This window comes from Lissotriton vulgaris, chromosome 5 (genome assembly GCF_964263255.1).
Source record: "Lissotriton vulgaris chromosome 5, aLisVul1.2, whole genome shotgun sequence".
NCBI classification, from domain to species: Eukaryota; Metazoa; Chordata; class Amphibia; order Caudata; family Salamandridae; genus Lissotriton; species Lissotriton vulgaris.
In genome coordinates this window covers 1,846,478,776-1,846,496,066 of record NC_141693.1, presented here as the reverse complement: position 1 = coordinate 1,846,496,066, position 17,291 = coordinate 1,846,478,776, and the positions used below count along the sequence as shown (strand labels likewise).

Here is a 17,291-nt window from a genome sequence, read left to right as displayed (position 1 = left end):
CTCGACGCCGACGTCGAGGCTATCGACGGAGACCGGTGGCGTTTTCTGGCCTTCTTCTCACTGGGGAGCCCCCCAGAGGCCTCAGCACGGGCAGATGAAGCAGTGCCAGCATGCCCAGACCCACATTGACCTTGCTGTCTTCTTTGCTCCAGTCCTTGGAGCCTTATATTCTGTCTTTCCTTCAGGGTCCTGGAGGAGAAAGTCTGGCAGATCTCACACTCCTCAGGAACATGTGCAAAGTCTGGCAGATCTCACACTCCTCAGGAACATGTGCAGAAGGGAGACACAGGATACACACCTCGTGTGGATCGGACTTGGCCTTCTTCCTAGAGCACTCAGGGCATTTATCAAATAAGGCAGGCATATTTGATAAATGAGGGCTCAGAATTACCAGAAAAACACCAGAATTTAAAGCAGGCACAAAAACACGTCGAGTGAACACACTCAACACTTTAAAAGTGCAAAAAAATTTAAATAAACCATAAAAAGGGAGAGCTCAATGCCCCAGGGTCCTGCTAGCAGGAGCCGGAAAAAAGAACTGAAAGTGGAGGGGACCTGCTGTGCATTCTGGGATACTAAGAGTTCTAGAAAGTTTTCTTAAAGGCACAGTATCCCTTTTTGCGCTACATAATGGCAGCCTATGGGGCTTGTCTGTCCACTCCTTCCTCTCTATCATTCCAGAGGCTTTCTTGGTAAAAGGGGAAGTTTCTCTATGAAGGAAACTTGGCAGGCTGTGCTGAATATGGTATTGGTGGAATATCTAGTTAAAGTACTGGACAGTGTAGCCTAGCAGGTATAGGCTGCATTATTTGTCTTTAAATTCTCTCTTAAGTGTCTATGCAGGACTGCACAAAAAGACAGCTTAAGAGATTATTTTTGATTGCTCCGGGGTCACCGCCCATGAGGGGAACTATTCACTAGATTATGGCTATACACAAGAATCCCCTACTACAGAACCTCACCAGCTTGGGATAAACACAGGGCCCAAACAGGGGATGTGTCCGGGGAACAGGAGGGTCGACTCAGCCCCCACCAAGCAGAAGTAAGCAAGAACAAGAGAAGGGAAGGCCAGGATACTGCAGCATACCAGAGGTACAAGGGGCATCCGCCAGAAAAAACCCCGGAGGGACAGCCGGTGCCAAAGGGCACCAAAATAAGAAGGAACCACCCAAATCCAAGGAGAGGAGGTGGGAAGACGAAAGCAGAGCCCACCGCAGGGAACACACACATCGCGAAGGGGATGGCTGAACAGGCATCAGCAAACAAGGCAATAATGGCCTACAGCCGAGAAGCACAAGTGTGAAAAAGGAAGACACATTGCGCCAAGCCCCAGCAGAGCAAGGGGCAGGAGCACGCAAGTACAAACAAAAGCCCACAAAGAGGGGACAACAACGACCAGGCGTGCGTAGCCGACAACTGGCACCACTAAGAAGTAGTGCACCCAGAACAAACCAAGCGCAAGACTAAGGCGGGGGCAAGGGAACTTCAGAACAAGCCCCAGAGAAGGACTGCACCAGTGGCACAACCCTACCTATGTAAGGAGGTGGGACCAGCCAGAAGATAAAGAAGCTAAGCCGACAACCAGAACACAGGAGAACATCATGGGTATCCCAGCCCGCCTGGAACACAAGGCAGAGGGCCATGCCGGAACGTCGGTTAACAAGGTGGAGACACCCCAACACGACGCCGTAGACGGCCTACCAGAGCCTGCCTGGCGATTTATTAGATACTGAGCAGGACAGTACCTGGAGCAGTGGAAACAGCGCCAAGAGAGAAGAAAAAAAGACTGCATCCCGCAGTATACAGGGACGCCAAGGAAAGCGAGGAACCCGAGAAGGTGTCCTCCTCGCCTTGCTTAAGACAGAGCTACACAATAGCTACAAGTACCCCACCTAGGGTATGACACATCCCAAAACAAAACATGGGAACATCTCTTAGGGAAAAATCCCGCAGCAGAGGTCAAGAAACAAAAGGAACCTGCGGAAGCACCACAGATGGCTTACCAATCAGCCAAATTACACAGGTGGTCCAATCTGAGGACCCGTATGGCTCTGCGAACAGCCAAAAACTCACCACTAAATCAAAAGGGGCTGTACCAGCAGCCAACAGCAGAGGGGTCAACTGAAGGACCCGGAAGATATCCACACAGAACACGTGGGCGGGCCACCGAAACAGAAAAATTTGAGAACTGCCTCCCAAAAGGCACCTGAGTACAAACAGGCAAAGCATACAGAGGAGAACGGAGCCCTGCAAGGAATCTTTGAATGGCGGAATCCGCGTGGGTGTTAAATAAAAGAACCCCAAGGGCAGGTCAACAAGACGCTCCCTAATATTCTCTGGAAAAACACCATCCCGCAACCAAGCATGGCGGCGAAGAGCCACAGAACTTGCCATAGTGCGATCGAGCGAATCAGAAACATCCAAGGCCGAACGAAGAATAAACGCAGCCAACTCCCGACCATCTAGCACATGGTGCCGCAGGTCCGCGGAGACAGCTTCCTGGGAGGAGCGAGACAGGAGGGACTCCACTGAATGCCATAGGCTGGAAGTAGCCCTGGCCAGAACACAAAATGTGTTGAGCGCTCGCAAAGCAGCACTCGTAGAGGCGAAGATGTTACGCTCCCAGGAGTCCAACCACCGGACCGCACGTGACGAAGGGAGTAACACCGAAGGCAAGGAAGGAAAGGCAGTCTGCAGAAGAGGGCCCTGGGTCAAGGGGTGGAAGGAAAGGCAGACTGGATCGTGCGGAGCAGGACGGTGGCGGTGGAGGAGTGGCTGAGGCACCGGATCACCCGTGGCAGTACGCCCCAAGGCATCCAGAAGGGAGTTGTGCAGCGAAGCCTTAAAAGGAAGAAGCACCCCCCCCCCCCCCCCTCCCCCCACCAGAGCCCTGGTGGACTTCCAACAAATGGTCAGTAGGAAATGGAGTGACCGGGTTGCCCATCTGTTAAATGCCGGCGGCCGTGGAAATGGCTCGGACAAAGGCCACACTCGCCCCTGTAGGACGACGCGTGGGAGAGAGCAATTCCTATGTAGGCAAAGACTGCAAACTCAGCTGCCCATCCCCGAGTCCAGCTGGAGGAAGGAACGGCCAGCCCCTGTAGGATGAGTGATCCATGGACGAGGGGGGGACTTGAGAGGGCTCCGGAGAAGGTGGAGAAGTCTGCGGGGCAACCAACTGCGAGTTGCGAAAGAGAGGGTCCGAGGGTGGAGGCCGCAGAGACGGAGAAGAGCCCTCCCTTGAAGACGCCGGGGAAAAAGCAACGACTCGGCGTCTAGTGTCTGGTGAAGAGGAGACGAGGAGATGACAACCCTCCGGAGAAGAAGGGATATCAGGCAACAATTTGACAACCCAACGCCGTGACAGCGCAGTGCAGTCCGTCGCAGGCACCGGTGTGTCCTCGATGGGCGCTGAAGTGGCCCCCAGGGGCGCCGAGTCGACCTCCACCACCCTTGGAGAATGGCGCAGGGTCGGAGCCGGGTTGGCTAAGAAACGACGAAGTAAAATCACAGTCTCGACCTCACACAAGGCAGCCACCTGCGTAGAGGACCGAGAGGGACTCCACCTGTGTAGAGGACCGAGAGGGACTCAGGAATGGGCCAGGGCTAGGAGGACAGCCGTCGGTGCCCGAAAGGCATCGGCCCAGCCTCTGGTAAGGCAGCTGCCTGCCTAGAGGACCGAGTTGGACTCCAGGACAAGACTTGAGTCCCGGCGACCTCCTGCGATGCCAAAGGGAACCCCACAGGGATTTGCGGCGAGGCAGGAACACCGTGGGTCGAAGAGGGGAACCCGGCATGGCCGCACCTCGACAAAACCACACCCCCACAACCTGAAGTCGAACTCGTCAGCGCTGGGGTCGAAGCCGCCGGCGACTTCGCGGAAAGCCACGCGCAAGGCAAGGGTTTGTTGGAAGTCTCAGGGAGAGGAGGGGGGGCCAAAAAAGCCTGCAGAGCCGTAGCGTAGGCTGTCATTTGGGCCCTAGTCGCCCTGACGCCAGGAAACGGCAGATAGGCTGGCGTCCTGAGGGGACCACGCGCTCTCTGCTGAACGAGGACAAGGCCTCGGAGACAAGATGCAGGACCTACCAGCGGACGAGCAATGCCCTTGGGGCCGCGACGAAGGGCGATGTCGGAATCGGCGGCTCCTGGTTTCCGAGTTGGGGGAAAGACACTGTCACGAGAGCGACCTGGACAAGTGGGCCGACAGAAATTTCATCTGGTGCTCCCGCCAGGACTTCAGTTTGAGGTGCTGACAAGCGTCGCAGTCCGTAGTCAGTGTGCTCGCCCAAATACCACATACAAATAGGGTGAGGGTTGGTCACCGACATCCGAAGCGCACAAGAAGTACATGTCTTGAAGCAGGAAGGCATTCGCACACTGTTCCTCCAATGCAAAGCATAAAAGAAGGCCTGAAAACAGGCAGGAACACAATCTGGATCCACGTTGCACGTGAAAAAGAAGGAAACTGATGTCGGCGCGCCGGGGTGGGGCTTATGTGACCTCGCTGATGTCACGTACAACATCAGGGCGGAGTCGTGTGGTGCCCCCCACCCCCCTGAGGCGATCCGCCCACCATCCTAATGGGCCCGAAGTGTCTCAAAGAGGAAATCCTCTTCTAAAGGCTCTTTATGCAACTCCACCCCGTGATATTGAGCAGTTCTGTTAAGGAGCTCAATGTACCCAATGTTATTGTCAGGTGGGGAGGGTCTAGACGGATACAAATCAGGGTCATTATCTGGGCTTGGGTTAGTATGATAATCATCCCAAGGGTCAATATCCTGTAGCCTATCCTGATCTTCATCCTCATCCCAGTCATCCTGTGGGTCAGGTGAAAGTGGTTGTGGTGGTGAATTTGATGGCGTAATAAGTAAATTGGGATCAGTGGGGGAAGGAGGAGGAATGTAAGGGGGGGAAGGGTTAGTGCCCACACTTGCTTTTGAGAGGAATGTGGTAGTCCTCTGGCTGGTCTAACTTCGGTTTTTTGGAAGAGCGGCATGGATATGTCCTGTATCATGGGTTGATCACAAGTTTTTTCTGCTTCGGATCCGAAGGCGGGGCATCGCCTCGAGCCTCTTTTGACAGAGTATCTTTATCTTTAGTTGCTTGTTTCGACGTCGAAGGTTTTGGCTCCGAGCCTTTCAGTGTCAAAGGTAGAATCTTCGGTAACGGTGGCATTGTGACCTACACATGTTTAGATTTAGGTTTTGTTGCTGAAGGTGTTGGTTCGGCACCGGAGTGGGGCCGGCTCGAGCCCGAGCCGGAAGGCTGTTCTTTATGTTTCGGAGCCGGGCCCTAGGGTTGGGCATTTGGTTGTTGAGGGGACAAAGGGGTATCTTTACTCACGGTAAATTGACCCGGAGTAATTTGCTCCTCTTTTTCCATGTTGGAGTCAACTTCGAACTGAGAAAAGTTCTTCCTCTTCGGCTCCTTGAGCTTGATGTTCTGTGTCAGAATCTTCGCCGAAGGTGTCCAGTGCTGAGCCGCTCTGGTGTTGCCTCTCGTGTCTTTTTTGATCGAAACGATTAACACTCATCGCAGTCTTTCTCGTTGTGTTCCGGGGAAAGGCAGAGGTTGCACACTTCGTCCAAGTCGATGCGTGGAAATTTAGCACGACACCCGGGACACAACTTGAAGGGAGTCCGTTTCATCGACTGCTAGTGCGGTCGGCGCGGGTAGGCCTGACGGCCCGCCACGAGTTTTCCGACCAAATTTTTTTCGAGGTGAGTCGATACGCAACAAATGGAAAACCGCAATCGATAACAATACCGTTGAGGGTAGTGGATTGCGAATCGAAGGGAACCGAGAAACGGTGCTGAACCGGAGCGCAGCAATACACATTCGAACCTGATGGCGGAAAAAAACAATCTAACAATGGAGTCGATGCCCATGCGTACTATCACCGAAAGGAGGAGTCACCTACCTCATTACCGGAAAGACTTCTTCGAAGAAAAACAAAGTGCAAACATCCGGACCCAACACTAGATGGCGATCTATGCACAGCATATGATCTACAGCTCATATGCCTCGAACATGTAAATTCTAGATAGGATTAATATCAGCAATTGTTAGAAAGCCTATGCGAACATATATTCATTTATTTTCTCCCACGGAGTACATTCCCAGCAGTGGCACCAAGTTTGTTTTCATTGATTTACTATACAATATAGCTCAATCTACAGCAATGGCAGTAGTTTCACCTAAAAACATAACACTTCTCGGTGGGGTGGTGAGCAGTAACACTTGCATGTAGTGTTCATGTAAAATAATTTGTGTAATCTGTTGTTGGCAAGCAAAGTACCTCAGAAGAAGCAGAGAGGGAGTTCTCCGTCCGGAAGCTGTTTTTACAGGAAGGGCTTTTGCTGATGCTCATGGAATCATGGTTGATAGCTGTAATCAGAGAATAAACGGGTTAGGACCTTCGTTATTTCGAATGCAATGGAAAGTCATTCACAATCTAGACCTGACTAAGACTGCTTTAATGCAGGAAAACATCTATTTTAAATCAACTATGGGAATTATCACAAGTTCTTAACTTTTCCTTTTAATATTAGAGACTACCAAAATTGAATATTGTACTCTCTTTTTATATTTTGTTATAATTCTGTATCTGATTGAACGTACTCATCAATTTTTATTAAATGTGATTAAATTTTATGTATGATTACATTTCTTGCTTTAGAAGATTTTTCTTTTTCCGGTGTTTATATTTATACCTGTCTAATTACTTTTTTGCCAGCCACTTACTTTGTTTTTTGCCTGGATAATTTATTTCTTTACCAAGAGATGGAGTGTGATACAGTAAGAGATGTCCATGCAAGAAAGTAAGAGTAAGAATGAATGCTACAGCTGCGACAGGCACCGGGGAGGAGGGTGGGCGATATGAATGTCAGCAGCCCTACATGCCAAGAACAGATGCATACTGGTAAGTAGCATATTCCGTTCGAGGCATGTGGGCTGCTGAATTCATATCTTTGCATAGAATGTATAGCAGTCTCTCCCCTAGCGGTGGTTGCCTGTGCCAGCTGCAGCAGTCTGAAAAAGAGTTTTGAGAACAGCCTGTCCTACAGCTGCTTGCTGCTTGGAGTGTACATCTACGAGTAGTGTTTGGTAAATGTATGTATGGTAGACCATGTGGCTGCTCTACATATTTCCTCTAGAGGAATGTTTCCTAGGAAAGCCATGGATGCTCCCATTTTGCGTGTGGAATGCGCTCTTGGGGGAACTGTTAAAGTGTGTTTAGCTTTAATGTAACATATTTGGATGCACTTAACTATCCATCTAGCTAAACCATTTTTTGAAATAGGGTTACCATTGTGCTGTGGTGAAAAGGCAACGAACAACTGTTTCGTCTTCCTGAAATCTTTTGTCCTGTCTATGTAATATAGGAGAGCTCTCTTAACAAGTGTGTGCAGGACTCTTTCAGGTACTGACTGTGGATTTGGGAAGAACACTGGCAGTTCTATTGGCTGATTGATGTGGAAGTGTGATACCACTTTGGGCATTAATTTAGGGTTTGTCCGAATCACGACCCTATTTGCGTGATTTTGAATGAATGGCTCTTGAATAGTTAGGACTTGCAGCTCGCTAACTCTTCTAAGCGAAGTAATGGCTACGAGAAAAGACACCTTCCATGTTAAAAATTGTATCTCACAGGAGTGTAATGGCTCAAAAGGTGGTCCCATTAGTCTGGTTAAAACAACGTTTAGGTTCCAGACAGGTGAAGGTGGGTGTCTTGGGGGGATTACTCGTTTGAGGCCCTCTATGAATGCCTTAATTGCAGGCACTTTGAACAGTGAAAGGTGCTGCCTGTTTTGAAGGTAAGCAGCTATGGCTGCTAAGTGTATCCGTATGGACGTATAGGCTAGATTGCAGCGGTGTAAGTGCAAAAGATAGCATATGATATTTTGAAAGGACGAGTCTAGTGGGTTTATGTCGTTGTTGTTACAATAAATGACAAAACGTTTCCACTTTGACGCATAGCAAGCTCTTGTTGTAGGCTTTCTTGCCTCCCTGATAATGTTCAGGCAGTCAGGAGGTAAGTTGAGGTAGCCGAACTCTAGGACCTCAGGAGCCAGATTGCAAGGTTTAGCTGCTGCGGATCTGGGTGCTGAATGTCTCCATGGCTCTGCGTTAAGAGGCTGGGTGTTAGTCGTAGTGTTTGATGAGGCACCACGGAAAGTTCTAGGAATGTGGTGTACCACGGTTGCCTCGCCCATGTTGGAGCAACTAGGATTAGCGTCATGGAGTGCTGGCGCAATTTGCGTGCCACCAGCGGTATCAACGGTGCTGGTGGAAATGCGTAGGCAAATTTGCCTGACCAGTTCATCCATATCGCATTGCCCTGAGACTGCGGGTGTGGGAACCTTGCGGCGAAGGACCGGCATTTTGCATTTTCTTTTGTGGCGAACAGGTCTATTTCTGGCTGTCCCCACTGATGGAAGTATGGTTGAAGCACTGAGGGGTGAATCTCCCCCTCGTGCACTTGCTGGCTGTGTCTGCTGAGCAAATCCGCTATCTGATTGTCTTTGCCTGGGAGGTGTTCCGCCATGAGAAAAATGTTTCTCTGGATGGCCCACTTCCACACTCTTTGTGCCAGATGCGACAGCTGTGGAGAGTGTGTTCCTCCCTGTTTCTGTAGGTAGTACATCGCAGTCATGTTGTCCGTCCGGATCAACACGGTCTTGTTGCAGAGATGTACTTTGAAAGATTTGATTGCAATAAAAATTGCCATCAGCTCTAGCAGGTTGATGTGCAGTTTCTTCTGCTGCTTGGTCCATAGGCCCTGTACTGTGTGGTGGAGGACATGGGCTCCCCACCCTATCAGGGATGCGTCCGTTGTTAGCACAATTTGTGGTACGGGCACCTGGAACAGTCGTCCCGTGCAAAGGTTTTGTGGTTTCCACCAATGCAGAGAGTTGTATGCACGACTGGTCACCAACACTAGGTCGTTTAATTGTCCCTGAGCCTGGTTCCACTGCCGTGCTAGGCACTCCTGCAGCGGACGCATGTGAAGTCTTGCGTGAGGGACTATGAAGATGCACGAGGCCATCATGCCTATCAGTTGCATAAACACTCGGGCTAGGAGTGAGTGTTGTGGCCTGAACTTCTGGATGAGCGTTTGAATGCTGTTTATTCTGGCAAGATTTGGTTGTGCCTTTGCTGCCAGAGTGTCTATTGTTGCTCCCAGATACTGCTGCACGTGGGCAGGCTGGAGATGGGATTTGTTGTAGTTCAGCGAGAAACCTAGATTGTGCAGGAGGTGAATAGTGCGCGACATGTGGCTGGCACATTGCTGGGCTGACTGTGCTTGTATTAGCCAGTAGTCCAGATATGGATAGACATGTATATGCTGTCTTCTGAGGTGTGCAGCTACTGTCGCTAGGCACTTGGTGAACACCCTTGGGGCTGTTGTTACCCCAAAAGGGAGGGGAGGACCTTGAATTGGTAGTGCTGGTTTAGAATTGTAAACCTGAGATATTTCCTGTGTGCCGGGTGTATAGGTATATGAAAATATGCGTCTTTGAGGTCCAGTGTTGCGAGGAAGTCTCCTTGACGCAACAGTGGCAACACTTGCTGCAGAGTGATCATGTGGAAATGCTCTGATAAGATGCATTGGTTTAGGGGCCCGAGGTCCAAAATTGGTCTGAGAGACCCGTCCTTTTTTGGGGATTAGAAAGTACAGAGAGTACACCCCTGTACCCTGGTGTTCTAAGGGTACTAGTTCTATGGCCCCCTTTTGTAGCATGCTGATGACTTCCTGCTGCAATAAGTGTAGGTGTTCTGCGGACATAGGACGTTGTCTTGGGGGTATGTTGGGCGGTGTGGAGATTAACTCTAGACAATAGCCATGCTGTATAATTTGCCTCTCGGTGTCCTTCTTCATCTTGTCCAATATTGTGTCCACATCAGGACCAAATAAACAGTCAGGGTTTACAGGTTGATTAAGTAAAGTGGTTTGAACTTCATTTTTAAACCCAGAGATGCGTAGCCACGCATGTCTTCTGAGCATGATACTGGTGTTGATAGCCCTGGCTGCTGTGTCTGCTGCTTTTAAGGCACATTTGATGGATGCGTTAGATATGAGCTTTCCCTCTTGTATCAGGAATTCTGCCTGTTCCTGATAAAGGTCTGGTAGATGTTGGAAGATTTTCTCCAGTGTGTCATAGTGCGCCCTGTCATACCTGGCTAACAGGGCTTGCGTGTTTGCAATTCTCCATATGTTAGCTGCTTGAGCAGCCACCCTTTTGCCTGAGGCCTCCAGAATTTTGGACTCTTTGTCTGGAGGTGGAGCTTCGCCAGAGGTTTGAGAATTAGCATGTTTACGTGCATTGGAGACGACTAAAGAGTCCAAAGACAGTTGTCCCTTAATGTATGTAGGGTCAACCGGGGCTGGCCTGTATTTTCTCTCTATCCTAGGGTTAATGACCCGTGCACTGGTTGTGTCTTTAAATATGTCCCTTGCATGTTTAAGCACCCCTTTTAGCATTGGCAGTGTTTTGACGTTTTTCTCAGAGTTGCTGAAAGTGTCAAAGAGGAAGTCTTCATCAATGGGATCTGCATGCATCTCCACATGGTGATTATATGCTGCCCTTTCTATTAGTGCGTTGAAGGCAGCAGTGTCCTCTGTAGGTGATGTTTTAACAGGGTATGCAGTACTGTCAGGAATTGTCTGAGAGTCTCCAGGATCTACAGGGTCAGTCCATGGCTGAGTTTGTATGTCCTGGTCATTATCCGTCGGATAATTGTACTGGTCATTGTCCTCATACTCCCCATAGTCAGCTGTGTGTGTGGGCGAGTACATATAGGTTTCCTGCACATATGGTGTGATAGTCTCAAAGAGAACTGGAGATGTTGAAGTGTCTCTTTTTCTTTTTAGAGGTATTTTGTAGGACTCAACGTTAGTGTCAGGTCTGACTTTTCTTTTTAATATGGTAACCTTCCCAGTATCGGGGTCGACATACAGTTTGGACTGTTCTTCAGCTGATGGTTCCTGTTCCTCAGGTACTTTAGCTCTTTCCCCCAATCTTGGCCTTTTTGGCTGGGTCGGTTCGAAACCGCTATCTTGTTCGACCATCCTCGGCTTGACGTGCGGAGGAAGTCCGAATTTTATCGGTCCGAGAGACTTTGGTTGTTGGACCGTCTTAGTAGACTGTAAGATCTTTTTCGGAGCCGTGGTTATCGATCCGACTGTTTTTGGTTGTTCGATAACCATCTTTTGGCCCGGTGTCGACTTCGGAGCTTGCTGCTTCGGAGCGATGTTTTGTTCCCTTGGTTCGACGGAGCCCTTCGGCTCGAGTCTTGATTTTGGCTTAAGTGTCTTTGTGTGCACTTGCCTCGGTTGTTCGACCCGTATTTGGGATCAACAACAGTTGTCCGTTCGAGTCCTTTCTTTGTGTTGCTTGGCGTCGACGTCGATGTCGTCGGCCTTCAGCTTAATCGCGGACATGGGAGTAGTGGCTCTGGCCTCGACAACCTTTGCATGCGACCTCGACGACCTGTTTTTGTTTGGTCGGCTTCGACGGATCCGCCATTTTCGGTCCGAAGAATGGGATGTCGATAAGTTTCGGTTTCTGTTCTATCACTTTCGGTTTCGATTTTCTCAAAGTTTGGTAATGTCGCACCGATAGCTCATGTATTATATTCTTAGCCGGGCTTAACCGCGGGGCTATAGAATCGACGTTCTGATCTTGGCTAAGGCCTTCCGGTGATGCCTCGACCCGAGCCTCTGGATCTGAACCTGCTAATACATTGGGCTCCGTACTCACGGTTGGCCCAGCGTCCTCGCCGGAGTCGTCCTCGACGGCTCCTATGCCTGGATCGTCGTCCCCTACCTCAACGATGTCTTCTTCGTCATCGATGTAGTAGTTGGAGTCATGTTCAGACCCCTGCTCCGACTGCTGATCAGAGTCTTCAGGCTCGACGACCTCTTCGTCGTCGTCAAAGATGTTCTCTGGCTCAGGCGCTGACTTCTGCATCTTCTGCCTCGCCGCACGTCGAACCCGAAGTGTCTTTTTTGACCGAAATTGAGCACAAACTAAGCAGTCGACTTTGTTGTGTTCTGGAGATAAACACTTGTTACAGACTGGGTGTTTATCAATGTGTGGGTATTTAGAGTTACAGTTGGGGCATCGCTTGAAAGGACTTCGTTCCATCGACGATTGGCCGTGGTGTCGAGAAGGCCACGCGGCCCGATTTGACGTCCTGAGTAGAAAGAACAGGAATAAGTTGTTGGTACCGATCGAAGAAAAAAAACCGACGCCCCGAAGGCCTTTTGGCCTTTAGAAAGTTATTAATCTATTTCCGAACTCCGAGTAACGAAAGTACATCCGAACCCAATGGTGGAAAAAAACAATCTGAGGATGGAGAGGATGCCCATGCGCACTGTAGTCCAGGGGAGGAGCCACCTATCTCGTGATACTTCGAAGACTCTTCCAGGACAACAATGTGCAATGATCCGGACCCAACACTAGGCGGCGATCTATGTACAGATATGAATTCAGCAGCCCACATGCCTCAAACATGTAATAAGGGAACTTGAGCCCCATTGCTTCACATGGTCTCAGGCCTTCTCAGTGGCTTGCAATAAAATTTGCATACAGAGAGGAGGGGGCCTTAATCCCATAAACAATAGGCCAACTGCTTGGTGGCTAGACATGTGCCACTCAGTTGCATCTGCCCATCATCAACATCATTTAAAATAAAAGGTGTGCCACTGGGAAGGCTAAGTGGCCGCAGGAGCCTTACCACTGGAAGGTAGAAGATTGTGCGTGTGAAGTGTAGGCCCATTGCTGGCGCTAACGACTGGGAAAGGCACGGACAGCTGGATGTTGAGATGTTGTAGACGCTCCTTCTTGGCGGTCAGACTCATAATCTGCTCCTGGAGGCTCTGGTTCTCCTTTTGCAGCGAATGAAGAGCTTTCAACATTTCTACAACTGAGAGAAGAAAGAGGGTGATCAGGGGGAAATGGGGAGAAGGATGGAAGAAAGGGCAATAAGGTGGAGTGACAGGAACGGGTGAAAAGTGAACGAAGACAGGGTGGACAGAGAGCAGAAGTAACACTAGTAAGAAGAATATATTGAGACAAGTGACATGAGGGGGGACACCAAAAGATAAGTGGACCGAATGAGAGCAAGGCATTAAGACAGAAGGCAGACAAAGAGGAGGAAGGTGAAAAGAGGGAGGAAGGTGGAAAGGATGAGCAGGAAAGGACTGAACAACGAGAAATAAAATTGAAAGCACTGCAGTAAGGCTGAATAAAGAGAGGCAAGTGAACATCAGAAGTGGAAGACGGTAAAGCAACAGCTCTGGCAAGCAGAGAAGATAGAAAAGGCAAAGAGAATTGATGGCTTAGAAGAAAAGGAGTGTAAACAGAGAACAGGGCACATCCCCTTCAGGTATAATTGAAAAGTGATTTACAATGAGCTTGAAGGTAAGTGAGTGAAAACCTACATTTAGAGTCTAAACAAGTATAGATAAGGGAAAGCTATCAGTTATAACAATGCAGTGAACAAGTAGAATACACTGAAAGTAGGTCTAATTCTATTTCATATCAAGTATAGATCACACAAACACAATTTAAAGAGTACGCAGACAGACGAGTCAGAGACGAGTGAACCCACCAGGCGGTTCAGAGTAAACTGGGAAAGTAAGCGAAGGCCAGGGATGATATGTAGAAACATGAGGCAGTGGCAGAAAAAGTGTGTGAGGGTTCAGAATGACACTTGGTGTCCATGGCACACTCACTGTTCACACCAGCCTCCCCGTTGCCGTGTTTCTCCAAGAGCTGCTCGATGCTGGGGGTTGAAGGTGGGGCATTCTCAGGCTGGCTGCTGCTGCAGGATATGGTCTGGTCAAACACCGTTGGGAGGCTGCTGATGGGAGACCTGTGCATTAAACAAACAATTACAAACAACCGGTAAAACCCCCCTCCTTTATACTACACAGACAGGGCGCTGTGTCTGTTCATCTCATCTCTAGAGGGCCAACCTTAACCCCCTGGACCGTCTCTCCTTAGAGAAGGAAGGAGTCCTTTCTGCTCCCCCACTCCAGAGTTTCCTCTCTCACTTCCTCACACACGAGAACTCCCTCTGTACGCAACTGTAAGGGACGGTTTCCAGCTCTGGCTCAGGACATGTTCTCCTCACTGAGGGTGTGCTCTCTCAGTGTCCCTTTTCACCTACAAAGTGGGGCGCACAAGAAGGGCCGCCTGTCCCCCCTCTCTCACCCCTTTGCCTACAGCTGGAGGGCGGCCTCCATTTCTTCCATCTTTAGGGTTACTTTAGTCCACAGTAAGACAGGGATGCCTCAGGTGAGGGTGTGACCAGGGCCAGCATCTCTCGCCCACTCTTTAAGGTGGGCCTTCGAGGGTGCTTGCTTTCCTCTCACTAGAAGAGCTCTCTTTACACACTCGCTGTAGGCAGGTTAGCCGTGTGATCCCAGACACATTGCCCCACGCTCCTGCCTGCGTTCTTCTCCCACCTCATGCATTACACCAACCTTTAATACCTGCTCCTTAATCTTGCGGCAACAATGACCTGTTCTACCTAACTTTTGATGTCTGACAGTGGTTTGTGAGACAAATACAGGAAATATAAAGAGAATTTACATTGAGGACAAGCTTTCTCTTGGGGAGCTCCCTCGGCACACAAAACTGCAGTTTTCCACGTCAGGATCTGAAAAGAACAAGAACAAAATATCCACTTAAAAATAATGCACATCAAAGATAGTGAGAGCCAATCTAGAGCACTGGTCACCGATTTATCAACTTTGTAGCTTGTGTTTCTTCGTGTATGGAAGTGAAAGTAAAGGGGATGTGAACAAGCATTTGCAATGCAATAGGTCTCGCATTATTAAAGTTAGAGCTATTGGCATTGTAAATGGCAATGCCTTTTATTTATGTTTTTGCTTTTAAAACATAAATAAAAGGCATTGTCATTTACAATGCTAATAGCTTAAACTTTCGCAAAAGTGAGACCTATTGCATTGCAAATGCTTGTTTAAAGGACGCCCCAGACACTTCTTCCCTAACCTACCAACCTTCAGCCTGGTCTCCCTTAAAATAAGATTGTCTCACCTAAAAGAAAAAATAAAGTGGATCTTGTGTAATGTTACTGGTGCTTATGCACACTGCCCTAGTGCCAATGGGCAGAGTTCATGCTACAGAAAACTACAAAACTAAAAACAAAAAATAGCCTGCCAGATTCAAATGAGACTAACTCTCTGTTTTTTTTGTGAGTGCCCGGGCTAAACATGTTCCAATCTGACCCTGCTTATAAATCTCACTGAGAGACTGGTATCTCGGTGGTCCCTCCCCACATTCTGCAGTGGGGCCCCAATTACTTTGCCTCAGGCCAGTAGTTAAACCGTGGCGTCAGTGTGATAGGGACTTCCCCGTTGAGTTTGCACTTCAGAGTAAGCTGCACAAGCATTCACCTGGGGATGCGAGCCTGGATGCTTACGGTTTCCTCTCCCCACCTCAGCCCATTTTAGGTGATTTCAAAGGCAGTTCTATGTGCCCAAAACAAAGGCTGACATCCATCTGAGCCCTGCCAGGCGTACCGTTCGTGTCTGGCTTTCCCCCTCCTTTGATTAGCGAAACGGGGCTCCAATATTATTATATTAACCAATATTCACAACCCCACTGTTGTCGGATATATCATCTTAAACTTCATTAACCATAATGCACTACTGGCGGCTGTGTTCTAACACGGGTTCACTGTTGCATGCTATTTCAGTAATTACTCTTGCCCTCACTTGATTCAAAAGCTCTCCCCGATCAAATCTATCAGAATACCCCGCCCTCCCTTGCGATGCCAATTAAAACGCTTGTGCTAGAATGTTACAACTTCTTGTCCCACACAAATGCAAATGCAAGTGAACTGCGCATGAAACGCAACGTTTGAGAACAGAAAGGGAAAAGCTTTAAAAGTCACTCAAAGTTAAAGTGTCCATGAACTTGAGAAAATCCAACATATTTCTTTAAAATCCGTTCCTAGGATGTGTCATCCTACGTGTGCATTCTTCATGAAATCTGTTTAACTTGTAATCCAATGGCTGCTACATGTGGGTAAGGGCAGACGTGTTACTTGAGTAAAAAGAAATGATACAGTGCACACAAATCTTTCGTCTTGACATAGTTCATCCGGTTTATGGGTTGAAACTTGCGTGCAAACCTGGGCCGCGTGATCCACCCTCGTGTCACGCATTCATGAATATTGTAGTTAGTGAAGTGGAGTAACACTCCTCAACCAGGTGCACAGCGAATGGTGAGATGCTCACACATACATATCTTCCGCTTTACCAATTTCAACAATGAATACTTGCTGGTTACCAGATGCTGCAGCACAACACACAGCTTCAAATAAAAGTGCTGAACTGCCTGTGCGTCAAGCGTGTGTCCTGATCATAAGGCGAGCGGCGGCGAGAACCCGCATCACCGCCGCAGCCCGGTACAAACCGAAGATCGCCGCCGGCCTGCGACCAGGAAGTCAGGCAGGCCGGGCGGGACAATCGGAAACAGGAAGTAGGAGGGCGGGAGCCTACCCCGCCTCCCACGGAAGAGCCGCAGCTGTTTTGAGCACCAGAGCAGGCAGGAGCCTACCCTGCGCCCCGGTGCCGAAGGAGGGAGGAAGAGTCCTGCTGCCGGGCCCTGCAGCTGCCGATGAGAGGAGAGCCGCCGCCGCACCAAGGAAGCCTTTGAGTGGGGCTTCGCCTTGTTGCTGAGCTGCGAGGGCGGGGGGCATGTGTGTGTGCGCGCGTGCGGCGGCTGGGGTCTGTGTATGTGTGTGAGCGTGCGTGCGTGTGTGTATGTGTCTTGGAGTCTGTGTGTATGCGTGTGTGTGTGACTGTGGGGGGGGATGGGGGGGTGTGTGTGAGCGAGTGTATGTCTGTTTGTGTATATGCGCACGCATGTGCACGGCGCGGGACGGAACGTGCGCGTCCGCGCACCCAAATCTGGCAGCAAAAGCTCGTATCACTTTCTTGTCCCTCATTCCCCCGAGTCAGCCAGCTATAAGTCTTCGCCTGGACGCATCCTTCGGATGCTTATTCCAGGCTCGACCTAATAAAAAGGAAAATGTTGCTGTGAAAGCAGGTTGAAGAGGGTTACAAATTAAACGTGAAGACATTTTGTGTGACAGATGAAGCTCTTCGAGATACAATGTTGCTTCGATGCTACTGCCGCTTTTCGCCAAAAGAAGAAGGTGCAGTTGTTCTCGTGACCTCAATGAACGGCTGGCACCAACCCAACTTTCACAAAACTTAATTTAATCACAAAGAGGTGTTAGCAAAT

At 49.4% G+C, this 17,291-nt stretch overlaps 1 protein-coding gene across 5 annotated transcripts in view; it reads right to left on the bottom strand.

Annotated features, from left to right (window-relative positions):
• Positions 1-17,291, bottom strand: part of MLLT6 (MLLT6, PHD finger containing) — a 733,108-nt gene that overhangs the window by 99,898 nt on the left and 615,919 nt on the right. For 4 of the 5 annotated variants that reach the window (XM_086924319.1, XM_086924320.1, XM_086924316.1 and 1 more), the window contains 4 exons: positions 14,607-14,673; positions 13,745-13,884; positions 12,745-12,933; positions 6,299-6,387 (listed from right to left, as the gene is read on the bottom strand). In XM_086924319.1, the coding sequence (XP_086780445.1) occupies positions 6,299-6,387; positions 12,745-12,933; positions 13,745-13,884; positions 14,607-14,673 (485 nt within the window). The remainder of the gene's footprint in view (positions 1-6,298; positions 6,388-12,744; positions 12,934-13,744; positions 13,885-14,606; positions 14,674-17,291) is intronic. The other variant, XM_086924318.1, reaches the window with a different exon arrangement.